Here is a 16,011-nt window from a genome sequence, read left to right as displayed (position 1 = left end):
GCAGGTGCTCAGACTAGATGATCATGATGGTCCCTTCTGGCCTTAAAGTCTACGAGGACCATTCTGATTTGCTGTAAATTACCACATATTCACATAAGGTGCAACAGAGTGAAGAATCCACCCCTTGGATTGCATAGATATAATCACTTGGGGTGGTGATTTACTCTGGTATTGATGTCGCCATTAATGTGGCTGCAGGGCAGATGCATTGTTGCCCCCCAGTACCCTTCAGCTCTTTATTTGTGTAGTGACACTACTGTTGAACTAAATAATTCAGTTTTTCTTTAAAGAACACCAAGGGGTTGTTTTCATAAAGACCTTTTTTCCATCTACCCAAGTACAGATGTAGCAGAAAATCCATGTGCTGTCTAACAAACAGAGATGGGCCTGAATGTGATCCTTAGCTCTTAACACCATGAACTTTGGGAAAGTTTGGATGTAGATAATATTCCACATCCAAACTTTGTTGCTCAAGTCCATATCCAAGTGTGTGTGTGTGTGTATATATATATAAATAAAATAAGCCAAAATCCTATTTTAAAACAAATAAGGTTCACACCATTTCTTGGAAGCAGTTTACTACATCTGTCTTCACAACTTCACAACTCATTTCCTAAGGGATGAGACTAGAATCCCTTTCTTAGCAGCTGATTAGGTATTCTCTTCTTTTTGGACAACAATTTTTGTTTTAATTTAAACCAGTTATAAAAAACCTCATTGATGTAAAAAGCTAACTTTCTGAAGTAAAAAAAACAACCCCAATTACAGTTAAAAATAACAATTTTTAAAGTTATGTAGCATCTTTTGTCCAAGGATACTGAAATGCTTTAGCAATGTTAGTCAATTTCTCAACTTTTTTGCAGGAAGATATGTAAATATGATTGTTCCCATTTTAGAGACAGGAAAACCGAGACACCTAGAGTTTAGGACCCAAATATTAAAACGTGCAAGACACCTAGGGTGAAATCCTGGTTCCATTGAAGTAACTGGCAAAATGTCCATTAACTTCAGTGGGACCAGGATTTCACCCTGATGCATATGCACAGATTAGGGTTGTAATATGTAATGGTGGCATGCATATTCCTGTCTTGTGTGCATTCAGGTGACTTGCACTTATAATTCACGTGCCCGCTGAAGAGTGTGTATGCTTTCTATGAAGACTAGCTCTGCATGAGGCAGACTTAGCATGTTACGGGCACATAGACAACTCTGTTGGATAGAGGCTGTTGCATCCTTCCTCCAGTGGGTTGCCCAGATAAAGCGTCATTGGTTTAGGATCCTGGTGTATAATAATCTGCTAGGATTCCTGCTCATTATTCAGTCTTTGATCCAGTGCCATAAATTGGAACTTGGTCCTTTGACTGTACAGTAGCTGATTTTTAGACATTGGGTAAAATTTTCAAAAGCACCATTGATTGTCAATGAAACTTAGGTACTTAAGTGACTCACTTTTGAGATGGGCTTAGTCTCCTAAATCACCTGGGCCACATTAAAAAATTTAATCCTTTTTTTTGTATATTACTTTTTTCTCTAATAAAGGCTGCTTGGCTACTGAGAGCTGTCACCTGCATAGATCTCACCACCCTTTCAGGCGATGACACCCCTTCAAACATTCACAGGCTTTGTTACAAAGCCAAGCATCCAATCAGAGAGGATCTTTTGAGAGCCATGAACATGCATGATAAAGGTATGATGGTTTCGGTTACATTACTTGCAAGCTTTGGCTTTGTAAAACTGGTTATGGACAGAACATTAACTCAACATCTTCTTTTTCGATTTCTACTGCCTGAACATTACTGATGTTAGAGCTAGTATTGCACAGCCAAACAGCCCTGGAAGACTGAACTGCCTAGACAGTCTCATTCAAAGAAATGGTAATATAAGGTCTGATTGCAAAATCTTTATCCCTAGTTATGATGTAAGATGTGTGTGGGGGGAAAACCTCACCTTGATTTACAGATCCCAGATCGAGATTGTAATACGGGGAGTTATAGAATATACTACAGTATTTGACATGGAAACCATAAAGAGAATAAAACTATGAAATACAAAAAAACCCACATCTCTCTTTTAATAACTGGATGGTACGGTGGCACTAAATTTATTTGCATTAAAATGCACATGATATCCCCAATAAACGTTTGGGCTTTTTTTTTTAGTGTCTGTAAATATTTTGGGTCATAACCCTGGTTGAGGTTATTTTGTGTAGCTCCAGGATGTGGCTCTTTGCCTTTGTTCAGACAATTAGATACAGACATGTGCTATGTGTTGAAATATTTGGCTTTTTTATCTCGCCTCAGAATTGTCTCTGCCACCCAGTTATGTCAGTAACTAAGAAAGGGATCAAAATAGCAGCTAGTTCTGTCTACTACTAGGGACTTCACTGGGGGTCAGGATTTGACCGTAAGGGTGTGTCCACTACAGCTGGAAGACATGATTCCCAGTGTGGGCAGACAGATTTGCTCTAGCTCGAGTAGAGCTAGTGCACTAAAAATAGTAGTGTGGACATTACTGCATGGGCAGCAGCTCAGGCAAGCTGCCCAAGTCCAAGTCCACCTGACCCCTTGGGTCCAAGCTTAGGCAGCTAGCTGAGCCACCACCCTTGCAGCAATTTCCATGCTACTATTTTTAGCACGGTAGCTTGAGCAGAGCTAGCACAAGTCTATCTACCCACACTGGGAATCACACCTCCCTGCTGTGGCATAGGCATTCCCAAAGTATTTTGCAGAACTGGGCCCTCAATACAAGTCTAAATGTTACACCCAGTACCGACAGGAATGGAATTGTCAAGGTGTTAATTTGGCCACACAGAGTTAGTATTAAATGATAGCCATAAAATGGCATCTTTTCGTACAATAGTCAGCATTGCACAACGTAACTTCTCAGAAGTATTAATATCACTGATGTGTCAGATACAGGAGGCTGTTTTAAAATGCCACATGATTTTGGTGCTTTGTTTGAGCTACATTCAAACAAAAATCAAATCCATCAATACTGTATAAACATTTGGAGCCTGATTGACGAATCGCAATGGTAAGTTTTACACAGGCATAACCCCATTGTTTTCAACAGGGGTGTGTGGTGTAAAACTAGAACATAGTGATGAATCAGGCCTTGGATTCTTAGCCATAGTCATGAAATAGGAAAGACCCAATCCTTTTTTAAACTCTGATTTATGAATTCTTTCTAATCCTTGATACATTTTAAAAAAAAACTATTAAATATCAGGCCAAGTTGCTTAGAATGTGAATAAAATTTGAAATAGAAACACAGCAAAACTGTGCTAACACAAAGGGTATTCCATGCTAATCAAACTGTGCTATAGGCCTCTAGGTACAATACTCTGATAACATTGTTTCTGACATCATAAATCCCCGAGCAAACTGGTCTGAAACTGGCGTTTAAAGAACTTCAGCCTTAAACTGTGTCTGCGATTGAGCTACTACGGATGCAGCCTCAGTGTTCTCAGGGCAGGGCTAACGGACATGGTGGTAGCTCTGCCAGTGGCCACCTGAGCCCCGCTGTCAGTAAAGCTCTCATGGTTGCCACAGCCAGTGGAGAGCAGCTGGTGGTTGTGCAAGAGTACGGGATTTAAAAGAAAAAAAAAATCTAGTGCACACAAGGCCATAGTGTGGACTAGAAGACAATGCACGTTACATGGAAATATACAGGTGAAACAGTGGATTGTAACTTTTTGCAGGTATTACTACAGCAGCTGTCTGTGTGTATCCAGCTAGGGTAGCTGATGCTGTTAAAGCACTCAAGGCTGCTGGTTGTAACATACCAGTAGCTTCAGGTAAGTTTCTCTTCTTTACAAGTATTATTTAAAAGATTCTTTCCCCAGTGGCCTTGTGCCCTTTTTGCTTTTATAAGATGGGTAAAGAATACTTGAAAGGGTGGTTGTTTTTTGTTGGTTGGTTTTTTGCTGGAGGGTGGGGTGGGGAGGATCCTCCTCCTTTTTCACTAAAATGTATCTGGAATATCAAGTTTTTAGTTGTCAAGTCTAAGTTTTGCTGGAGGAGGATCTCCTGTGGGGGTCTTGGAGGTGTGTATGTTGATCTCATACCTGAACTGAAGGGATAGGAATAATGAATCTTTACACAGACATTTTTTCTCCCAAGTGGAATTAGTCATTAAAGCTGAATAGATGTTAACATCAACAAATGAAAACCATTCCTTGCTTAATAGCACAACTTTTAGGTTGCATGCAGGTGGATCCCTCCACCCCATTGAAGTCAGCAAGGCTCTGTGCAGGTGCAAGGGTCCATCCCTGTAAAAATACCTTTCTCTCAATTCTTTGTGATGTCATCATTTCACTAGTTCTTCGGGCACCACAGAAGGGAGACAATGTGGAATTTAGGATTGAAAAAACACCACAAAAACATGTTTGTGTTTGCAAGGGGGAAAGAAAACTTTTCCAGATTCTCTTTATACATCAGAAGGGTGCAGGGGAGGGGCGGGAGTGGAACAAGACTAATTTTTTTCCTTTCCAAGTTACCTTTATATTGTTTAAGTACAAAAATTCAAATGACTGCTGAATAGGGTATGATTGCATTCAACTTTACCTATATTGTGACTATTACTTACCCATATTAGTTGCATGTATTTTCAAATACCTTTTATAAGAATTTTGGAGGACTGAAGAACATATACATCAAAGATCATTTCACACATTAGGCCAAATTCAGAGCTTGTGTATACAGGCAGAACTTTGTTGAAGGCAATGGACTTATATGTATTAGCCAGGCTGAACTGGAAATAGCTGTAAGGAAAGTGGGAGAAATCCATTTGCAGGAGACATTTAAAACTGAGCAAAGCACTGATTAAAGATCTCAAGGGAAGAACAAATGTTCTTGTAAATGAGGTGGGGGATGAATTAGGTGCTTTACAAGTCTTTGAGTCTTTACTGGAGCTGTAGAGTAACTTCCCTTTCAGGGAAAAAAGAAAAAAAAAACTTTACTTTTTATACCCCCAATCTGCCTTAATAACAATTATATTTATATAAAAGTCTTTGTTTACTTCACAACTTTATTTTTCCCATTCTTCATAGTGGCAACTGGGTTTCCAGCTGCACAAACTCCACTGAAAACCAAATTAGAAGAGATTAGGATAGCAGTGGAAGATGGTGCCAGAGAGATCGACATTGTAATTAACAGAACCCTTGTGCTGACTGGCCAGTGGGAAGGTAAGCACTTACTAAAGCTAAGGAGCCAAGTTTTGTCCTCTGCTCATGTCGCTGATAGCAGAATTTGACTTTTGGTTGCCCACTTTGGGCCAAGATTTTCAGAAATGACTATGATTTGGGTATCTCTGTTTTTTGGGTGCTGAACTTCGAACACCCTGAAAGAGGCTGATTTTCAGATGGTGGGCGTGCTTACCACTTTCTGAAAATTCAGAGTACTTTAAGAGGTGTCATGTTAGACAGCAAGAATCACTTGTTCACTTTGGAAAATCCTGACTTTTACATTTAGTCTTTGAAAGGGTTTATATAAAGAGATATTTGAAAAATAATTTCCCAACTTCTGCATAGTTCAAATGAAACAGCAGAAAAGTGAATGCTGATGGTCTAATTACCCTGGGCTAATTACCCACAAACAGAATAGTTAAAAAATACCCAAACGGGTTGTCAGTGTAGATGATATGTCGTTAAAATGTGTGTTTTGGTTCTTGACAAAAATGGATGTGTCTTCTAATTGCTTTTCTCCGAAGTTCAAGGTACAAATTTACAGTTCATATTATTACTGGTGTTCGTTCTCTCTCTCTCTCTAATTAGTATGTGTAATAATACTGGAGATGGTTTTACTCTAATTGGTTCTCCCTTAATGTACCGTGAATGGTTTACCTTAAGTGCTGACAATGGTCCTATAACTAATCTCCATGTAAAGGTAAACAGGCACTAGTAGCCTTCACTGAGAACACTTCAGAAAGGAACATATGATAATGGAGTTTAGTTAAGGAAATGTAATCATCATGGTGACATACCATATTTTCTGATCTCTGTCTTCCTTCAATTAACAAGTAGAATTGGACTAAAATGTCATCAATTGCAACGTGCCAATATTTGTATCTTTCAGTGTTATCCTAGTGCTAACTTATTCATGTATCTTGATCTTTTTCACAATATTCTTCACTTACACCAGTTTGTACTCAAATATATGCAGTAACCCAGGTCGCTGGCATCAGCTTGTCTGTCTTTCAAAATGGCTATTTTGATTTCAGATTCAATAAATATGTTGGTGATCTCAGTCCAGATCAGTGTGGACTGACATCGATATCAAAAAAGCCATCATAGTTCAACCTTTGTTGGCAATCTTACTTAGATTGTTAGCTCTTTGGGGCACAGACAGTCCTTTTGTTGTGTGTTTGTAGACTGCCTAGGACAATGGATTCCTGGTTCATGATTGGGGCTTTCAGATGCTACCACAATACAAATGATAAACAACAACAGGACTGAAATTGCCATAGTAACTAGATGATCCTCTTTTCCTCCACTAGAGGTCATACCTCCAGTAAAAGATTAAAGGATATTAACTGGGAAGTAAGCAGAAAGCTCAAACAGCTGCTGTCCACAATATATGTGTTCTAAGGACCTAAGTGGAGATATAAATAATCATTATCGTTCAAATGCCATCTTAAAGCTAATTTGTTGTGTTGATTTTTGTGTTGCAAAAATTTGTCTAATTAAATGACATGGGAGATACTTTGCCATGTCCATGCTGGTCTTGAAAAGAGTTTGTTACAACTGGAACAGTGGTAAGTGAAACCATTTTAGAAGCCAGTTTAGGCCTTTTCTGCACTGTAGAAATGTATCACATTAGAAAATGTGCTAGCACCATTTTAACTTAGTTAAACATGACTTATCTTCTAGAATAGACTAGTACCATTGAGTGGGTTTTTAAAAATATATTAGTTGTTTGTGGTTAATCATATGTCCCCCTCCCAAGATCAGCTAACACATTTTTTTAAACACAAAAGTGAACGTTTACAGTAGGCTCCAAATTGTGTTTAGCATCATGCTAGTTAAAATGTGTGTTAAAATACTTTGTTTTAGAAAATGTGTTTTATGAGTGTAGACATATCCTTTGAATGACCACACTACAAAGATTAGATGTGCTAGACTTCTAGCTGGAACAGTGTGCGCATTGCACGGTTCAGAAACTGCTTAGTGTAGACACAAACTAAGCTATATGAAGTAGTAATATAGACAGTAGTGGAGGCCCAGTCTCCTAGCACTTTTTATAGGGTGTATACAAATGGAACTGTTCATAAATAATCTTCTCATAAACATATTTAACATTTTAATGGGTTACATTACGCAAAATATCAATAGCATTAATTCACTTTTTTTTTTACTATCTAACTAAATTCTGAATAATAGTTTTTTTGTGTAGGATCCTAATATGGATCCAAATAATTAGATAAGGCGACTAATATAGTTCTACTATTAAACATTCTTGAGAGCTGCAAAAATCAAAATGTTTAAATTTAAAAAAAAGCAGCTAATTAGTTATCAGATATGAACGAATTAATTTTTAAAAATGCAGATTGTGTCCTTCTGTGGAGAAGGACACTGAATGGGATGGGTGGGGGGGGGGATATTCAGAAAGTTCCCTCACGGTGTTTCCGATAGAAAGTTCTGTATCAAGACAAGGTTTGTCCTGTCCACCTAAGGAGCAAAGAAAGGCTTCAACTCAGATTTCCCCATCCTCTAAATGCTACTGGAGGCCAGAGCCATCTGTACAACAGGCCCCTTTGTCTCCACACTTGCTCTGAGTTTATTTGCTTTCCTCAACTCCATTCAGCCACAGCCAGAGGCTCCCTGACCCACCAACAATCCTCCTAAGGGAGTTCCACATTGCAGAGGGAGCTATACAAACTCAGACTGTATTAAGATCATCTGGATGCCAAAGAGAAAAAAAAAGGCACAGCGCCTTCCACCTCTCCCACACAGGGATCTCTAAGCCTATGAAAAGCTGGACAGAGAGTATTGCCAACCCCAAGTATGGAAAAATCATGAGATTTAAAACAAAACAACCTCCTCCCCCACAAATAAAAAATTTAGGTTCTTTTGATTTGCCTTCTTGCTTTAGAGTTTTTAGGGTTCACTTGGATCACAAACGTTTCTCCACAACCGTGAAAGCTATAAACTTTGTAAGTGAAAACTAAAGTTCTTGTATAATCGTTTGTCTCTGGGAGCTGGGGCTTTAAGGAAAAATCAAATATTGCAAGACTTGAGATAAAAATTGAGAGAAATTGCAATATTTCCCCCCCGCCCCTTTATTTGTATGGGCAAGGAGAGAACCACATATGAAATGGGTGCCTCTATGTGACTATCTCCACATGATTGCTTGAGCAGAGTTTGCACCCCTACAGCAGACTTGAAGTGGCCACTGCTGCTCAGTGGTGGCCATGTTATAAACAAATGCAATATTTGTATTTGTTTCTTCTTTAGTGTTCAGACAGACATCTGACAATTACACTGTTCCCATACAGTTCAGATATTCCATCCATCCCGATCACTTTCTCATGCCTGTACTTTTGTTCACAGTCAGAGTTACAAAGCATATGATCACTGCATAGCCAGGAATGGGAGCGAGGACTAGTCTTGAGCACAGATCCAGCTAACCCAGCTGACTCAAGAGAGCCCTATCCACAAGAGAGCACCAATCTGGCCTAGAGTAGCGACAGTTGGTGCCTGAAAAAGTTGTCAAGAATTGATCTGCTTAATGTGCAGAACAGTGCTTGATAGCTGTTTCTGAACATGCCTGCAGTTACCATGCTTCAGAGGTCAAAGCATGGGCAGGCCCTAGACACAGACTACTTAGAACAAGGGTCACTGAGTTACCCCATGCAATCAACAAAAAATAGAACTTAAAGTATATTGTACATGATTATGAAAAGGGATGTCATAGAAGAAATAATAGAGGGACAGATCCTGAACACCTGACACTCAGTCACAAGTTACTGGGCATGGCGCAGAAATTACTGCCTGAAATTGTGACCTGTGTTATGCAGGAGGTCAGACTAGGTGATCGCTATGGTCCTTCCTGGCCTTAAAATGAATTAACTCCTATTGAAGTTAAATGGAAGTTGCAGGTCTCAGGATTTGCCATATAAAACAGGATGAACTGGCACCACTGCAACTGTGGTGTGGATGTTTTAACTTGAACTGTATTAGCTTGTTCTGCATGAGGTTACAGACAGTTACGTATAAACGGAAGTAACTGGGAAGGAGCACTCAGATGTGACAGGGTGGGTGGAGTAGATTAAAAATAAATCAGATTTTGACTTTTCTTCATTTCGTTCATTTCTTTTATCCACAGCAAGTGTTGTGGCAAGCTTGAAGAAAGCAGGTTTTTTTTTTTTTAATAAATAGTTGTGATTTATTTCCACAAGGGAGTCACTGAGTTTATCACTGATAGATTTCTGAGAATTTATGTAGGAATGTACATCCTTGTGTACTGTAGCCTCTCATATTTGTCATGAAAAGAGACCTATCCAAGGAACAAAATTTACTCACCAACCTTTACAACATTGAGGATGATGTTAATGGGGGGTGGGGGGACCCCTGATATTTAAGTCGCCCGTCAAGGAAAGCAACTCCAGTGGATGAGGGGAAATTTTGTTGCAAGGCTGATGTTCAGTATATAGGATTAACATTCTACAGACATATATATGATTTATAATATAGCCCAAACTCTGGCTATATCTAATGTCTAGAAACGATAAATCTTTTTGCATTCCACAGTTTATTTGAGGAAGCCAGAGAAAGGGCTAAGGAAGTCTTTCCAAGCAGGACCCATGTGTTATATAAAATTGAAAAGTGGTGGTGAGGGCAGTAAATACATCTTTGTTCCAGTGACTTCATAAACCACAACTGCTTTGCTCATATGCTTTATAATAATGACAGAACCTTTGCATATACTTGTGGCCCCAGTGTATTTTTATGGTTGTTTTCTCATGCTATGATTCTTCAAAACTTCAGATGTTATTGACAAAAATATGTGTGGTTTATATTAAGTTTTTTATTTTGCAAACTAGATCTTCTGTTTTTATGTATTTTTTCAGCTTTCCCCCCCCTAGACACTGGGATAATTGGAGTCACCTTGATAGATGAAAACTGCATTTTCTAAGAGTTTTTTGTGACTTTGTTTGTTTAAAAAGTTGCTGGACAATGTTATATTAAGTATTTTAGTGAACATCCAATTGTACTGAGAGTTATTTTAAAGCTGTTCTTACATATTGTTGAATATATTTATTGCACTTGAAATATAATTGTCTAAATCTGCTTTTTAACAATTTTTTAACATGCTTTCTAATGGTGCACGTTAAAACATTGTTAAAGAACAGATTTAGTACAGTAGTACTTTTCAGAAAGTATTGTGTTCTTAACTATCTGATTTTTCCATTGGCATATCATGAAAGAAAGGCAAGTGACATTTTTGTTTGGGAGAGCAATAGGCTGCAGAAATGGCCTATACTGTTGTATAGTGTTCCATTTCCATGCGTCAAAAATTATGGGCTTGATCCATGGCCCATTGAAGTTAATGGGAATCTCTCTATTGACATCAGTAGGTGTGTGGGATTGGGCACTATGGTCCCAAAGCCTGCTGAGATGCCACGATCATGCTGCTCAATCTCCACCAATCCCTTCTAGGTAGTTATGAGCATCATTTGCTCTATTATAGTTGAAGCATCAATGTCTTTCTGTAGACCGAACCCTATAGAGGTACTGTATACCAAATCCCTCCCCAATATTGGTTCCAGCAAGGCTTCCCCCTTGGATGCCACTAAGGAATTGAAGGATCTGTCACCTTTTCAAAAGGCCACTTCAAATTTGCCTCCATCTCCATTGGCCCACTGGACTTTGGTAACTGGAAGCTGCATTGTTAACGGGGCTATTGACAGACCTGTATTTGGAGAGTGACATCCACAAAATCACTTCACTATGTGCTCAGCTTCCAAAACTTGCTTGGATTTGGTGGAGCACCCTGTTTCTGATTCTCATTTTAAGAGGATGGATGAGGGATGGAAACGGAGGGGAGAGAACTATGAGGAGAGAAAGGAAAGGAAGATTAAAAAAACTAACCAACCAACGAAAGAGCAAGTGAAGGTCAAACCAGAAAAGGAGAGATTCCTTAAAACAGGGGTGGGCAACTTTAAGATAATAGAGGGCCACAAATCCACTAAAATTCTTTGGCAGGCCACAGAGAATTTTAAGATTGAGTTGGGTCACTGAGGGGTTCAGTCTTTTAACAAAGCTGTTGTTGCCTCATGCCACTCTGCATCCAGATCAGCACAGACTGTACCTCAGTCAGCTCCTCAGCTGGTGTAAACTACACAGTTCTGTTGATTTTAGTGCTACCAATTAACAGTGAATGGGGCTATGCTGCTTTACACATCAGCTGAGGATCTGGCCCAGATCTAAAGGCTAAAAGAAAGGCTATGATTCTCTTTCTCCGCTTTGATTGTTTATACTTTGAGTCTTTGCTGCGTTGAAAGTGACAACTTTTAATAGAGATATTGCTCTGTGTATCAAGATGCTACTATTAACAATCTTCCCTGGAGTGACGAGGGTTGGTTGGTTGTTTTTTTGTTGGTTTTTTGTTTAAACAGCAGCCAGAAGTTGGCTCTCTCATAGCCTTTCCAATGACTGTGGAGTAGCGTAATGGTCTAAGTTTCACATCTGAAACAAGAAGGCTGTTTCTACACTAGACATTTTTGACAAAAAAGAACTTTTCCACCATTACTACTAACTGGTTCAGTGCCACCAGTTGTAGCAAAAGGAGCACTAGTGTAGACACGGCATGAGGCAGTAACTGGCATTTTAACCACTTTGTCACTTATCCCTCTTCAGGAAATCCGAACAACATAGTGGTTAAAATACCAGTGACTGCTAGCATCCTGTGTGCACTTTCCCAGTGATGGGACTGGTGGAGCTGAACTACAGACAGACATTTTTGGTAGCAAACCCTATCACATACAAAGCCCAGACTCCAGGAAACCATGGGTTTAGGTCTGGGTATGAGCTACACAACCCTGTTTCTTTAAGAAGCATGTAACTTGAGTATCATGAAGCTTGTGCAAGTTATTTGGATGCAATTGTAAAATGATCTCCTGTCTGCTCTGTGTAAATACGGAAGCCTTTTTTATAGGGTTAGGGGTTTGTCCCAACATCTGTGATCAAAACTTCCTTTCTCTTTACTATATAGCAATATGACTTGTGCTGGTTGGGTACCTTCCTCTCGTCTCGTCTCGTCTCCTTCCCCCCCCCCCCGGTGCTGTAAAGCTGCAAAGTGTGTTGGGATATTTTAGGATCAAAGGCACCACATAAAAACGAGATACTATCTGTAACAATTGTTCTCTGAATATATGGTAATTATTACAGACAAGTTCTTGTATCCCCACCGCTAGAGTTAGGGAAAAAAAAGTACATATGCATTTTCTCCATTACCTTGAAGAATGTGGCAGAAAAGATATTCATGGCTGAGGAGCCTCAGTTTTTCCTCTTCGTTGGGTGCCACACATGCCATTGGCTATTGAGGCCGTTAACTCATTCCAGCACTAATTTCATATAGAAACACATTTCAAAAGTGTGGGGATAATACTATAACTACAGCACTACCTTCAGAGAACAAGATAATTTTCTTTCATGGCATCCACCCTAAATTTACATTCTATTAATTTGTTTTGAAATTTTTGGCAGCATGTCTTAGAACTAGAGAAAACTTGAATCTTTTCTTATTGCTACTGAAACTAGTAGAACATGAAAGCTGCTTTCCTTGGTTTTCTAAAGGCTTCATGAAATAGTCACACCACAAAAAGAGACTGTATTATGATCTAACATGAGCATCAGCCAGTCATATTATCACTTATCAAATCCTCTACTCAAGCAAATAACACAGGTTCTTTGTGTTTCCTTTCTGAGTGTTGATTTGATCTAGGAGGCTTCTGGAGTATCGTCAATTATCAATAATACATGTTCGACTGTATGGTAGCACTGATTAATTCACACTTTGGGTACCTAGTGAGATGTGAGATAAGCCAGGTGTCTATAAAGGGACTCACTAAGTGCATTAGCCAGTTGTCTGCGAATATGCATAGCATGTCGCAGCGGAACACTGCAGTACTATCAAACATAGCAGCTACATCCTGACATCAATAGAATGCATCAGCACAGCAGGTGGAGTGGAGGACCAGCAGTGAAGCAGTTTGATAAGTCCACCGAATGGTTTGGAGAGTCTCTTGGGGGTGGAGAGAGCATTGATAGTTTATCACTAAACATGCCTTTGCTCTGCATTGTCCACAATTATCATGGTCATTGCACAGCAAAGATGTATTTAAATATATTTTAACTTTATTTTATCATTATTAATATACATGGATTTCCATATATGTATTAACAAATCTTACTCATAATCTGAATTTGTTACCTTTAAAGGACCCAGTTTGGTCGGTCATCCTTTTATCTGTATCTTTATTTTGTTAAAATTCCAAAAATGGGAACACTATATTATAGAATCTACTTGATTCTGATATAAAGCTGTCTGTCATTGTTTCCTCTGAAAGGGCTTCCCATACTTGATTTCACCAGGTCGCTAATGTTGGGGTATCTGCCCTTTTTCAAAACGTCTGCAGTTATATTTTACTAGAAAAGCATGACTGTGTATTAATATTCATGTTTAGATTTATCTAGCGGCTATTTCCCATTCTTTGTTGTTTTAGAATACTTCAGTCTCCACTAAAATATGGTGGATTTCTCAGTGCTTCCACACTCAACCCTCATTATCTGATCAGGTCAAAGGGGTTTAATCATTTTTTTAAAAAAAATATCAATTAGAAATCTCTTAATGTTTTCAAATTTATTCTTACTGAAATAGGAATCTGTCAAGTTACAAGGGGTGTGCACTGGGGTGTGTGGCATTCCTGTGGCTATGACAATCTTTTCACCTTCAAAAGGAGAGTTTTTGGTTTGTTTGTTTAATAGCTACAGGTTCACACAAGAGCTCCTTCCTGAATTCTAACCAGTTCATCTTATCAACTATGGATAAGGGTAAGGGCCAAATTCTGCCCTTGGATGCGCGTATGCAACTCCAGTAAGAACTGTGTATCTCATCTTAGGGCAGAATTAGAAATGTGGGGGTAGAAGAGGAGTGGAAGACGAGACAGAGTGGGACAGGCTGAAAAAAAAAAAAAAAACATTCCAGAAAGTAGAAGACATTCCGGAAAGTTGATGACAAGGCCAAGAGCATCAGAAGGCTGGAGTGAGAAGGAGAAAAATGACATGATGAATATACAGGAAAGCTATTAACAAGCATACAGGAAAGACTTTAGAAAGTATTGATAGTGTTTTACTGGTATATTTAGGGCTAGTCAGTGAAATTTTTAAGTCTTTGTCCTGTTTATACTGCTGACTTGTTCTCATATGCCAAACATATTTGAATATATTCTTGGTTTTGAATGAAATGAAGTTAACAGCTATTAAAATGAATTTGAAACTGTATAGCAGTGCTAGCTATCTACACAGCCATGTGATTCAATGAACCTTTAACACTTTGCTTTATAACTAGTTCTTAGACCTGTCTGCATTCACCCAGAAGTGGAAATTAACACCATACTTGAGAATGTTTCTTGACCAGCTTTTATAGTTTTAAAATGACTTTCCTGTAGGCCTCTATGAAGAGATCCATCAGTTTCGTCAGGCCTGTGGAGATGCTCATATGAAAACAATCTTGGGAACAGGAGAGCTGGGATCACTTACCAATGTCTACAAAGCCAGCATGGTAGCGATGATGGCAGGTAAATATATGCATTTTTAACCATTTTGTAGGTAATGCAGCCACAGAAATCTTTAGTTTTAAATTAGGGGCTTGACAATTGGATGTTAAATACTCAGAATAAGCAAAACTGTGATCCAACACCCCTGCCAGTAACTATTAATATTGCAGGTAATAAGATATGTCACTTGTTTTGTATAAAACTATGATATTTACTGGAACTGGTCATAAAATGGGAAGAATAATTTTCAAAAGTTTAGTAAATTTTTTCTTATATTTTTATTTATTTGTATGTATAGCAGCTCCTAGAGGCCCTCACTGAGATTGGGCCTCATTCTACTACTAACAGTACAAACCCATAGTAAGAGACACTTCTTCCTATGAAGAACTTACAATAAAGTAGTAAGTTTCATCTAAATTCAGAATGTCAACAAAGCTTTTCATCAAAATTTCAGAATTCAAAACATTTGGACCAGTTGAAATGGACGAAAAATCTGATTTGTAAACATTATTAATTTGCCAAATAGTATATATGGGAGAACTATTTACGTTTACCTCGGGCTATATTGTGCAACCCTTACTCATACCAATGACCACTTACACGAGTAAGTCCCATATAATAATTCTACCACCTTATATATTCTTAAATAGCACTTATCATTAGATCTCAAAGTACCTTGCAAAGGCGGTCCGGATTAGTGTCTCCAGTTTCCAGATGGGGAAACTGAGGCAAAGAGAGGTAAGTTTCCTTCTCACAAGTTTACCCGGTAGGTCAGTGAAAGAGATGGAAATAGAACCAGAGACTCTTGAATCCCAGTCCTGTGTTCTATCCAATAGGCTACATTGCTCCGATATCATTGGGACTGCTCCTGTAAGCTCATGTTGATGAGCCCTGTCTATCCCTATATACGTGCAAATTTAGATCTGAGTATTGAGGCTGAAATTAACCCTTGAGCCCCTGAATTCTGGTGTTCTCAGGGTTTAAGTGGTGCATATGCCTTGGGCTGGGCCTCTGCACAGGTATGAATATCATCCAATGTTAGGGCTTGTCTACTCAGGATGTTAGTGCGTGGCAAGCCATTGTGGGAATCTATAGTGCACCAGCTTGCCATGCAGTAACATCCTGTGTGGGTACTGCTACGGTGAACTAAAAGTTCCATAGTGCACTCTGACAATGGAACTTTTAGTGTAATGTAGCAGTGTGCATATGGGATGTTACTATGTGGCAAGCTGG

The 16,011-nt window shown here is 38.9% G+C and overlaps 1 protein-coding gene and 2 long non-coding RNA genes across 8 annotated transcripts in view; 1 reads left to right on the top strand and 2 right to left on the bottom strand.

Annotated features, from left to right (window-relative positions):
* Window positions 1–16,011, top strand: part of DERA (deoxyribose-phosphate aldolase) — a 91,252-nt gene that overhangs the window by 34,879 nt on the left and 40,362 nt on the right. For all 5 annotated transcript variants that reach the window (XM_043539288.1, XM_043539268.1, XM_027822988.3 and 2 more), the window contains exons 3-6: window positions 1,540–1,687; window positions 3,701–3,796; window positions 5,051–5,185; window positions 14,671–14,799. In XM_043539288.1, the coding sequence (XP_043395223.1) occupies window positions 1,540–1,687; window positions 3,701–3,796; window positions 5,051–5,185; window positions 14,671–14,799 (508 nt within the window). The remainder of the gene's footprint in view (window positions 1–1,539; window positions 1,688–3,700; window positions 3,797–5,050; window positions 5,186–14,670; window positions 14,800–16,011) is intronic.
* The window catches only part of LOC122464422, a 34,012-nt gene that overhangs the window by 6,989 nt on the left and 11,012 nt on the right, over window positions 1–16,011 (bottom strand). The window lies entirely within an intron of this gene.
* LOC122464421 overlaps window positions 1–16,011 on the bottom strand; it is a 28,929-nt gene that overhangs the window by 3,643 nt on the left and 9,275 nt on the right. Inside the window, exon 2 of the long non-coding RNA XR_006288415.1 lies at window positions 12,191–12,199. This is a non-coding gene — a long non-coding RNA (uncharacterized LOC122464421). The remainder of the gene's footprint in view (window positions 1–12,190; window positions 12,200–16,011) is intronic.

The sequence above is a fragment of the Chelonia mydas genome, chromosome 1 (genome assembly GCF_015237465.2).
Source record: "Chelonia mydas isolate rCheMyd1 chromosome 1, rCheMyd1.pri.v2, whole genome shotgun sequence".
NCBI lineage: Eukaryota > Metazoa > Chordata > Testudines > Cheloniidae > Chelonia > Chelonia mydas.
This window is presented reverse-complemented; position numbering and strand designations above follow the sequence as displayed.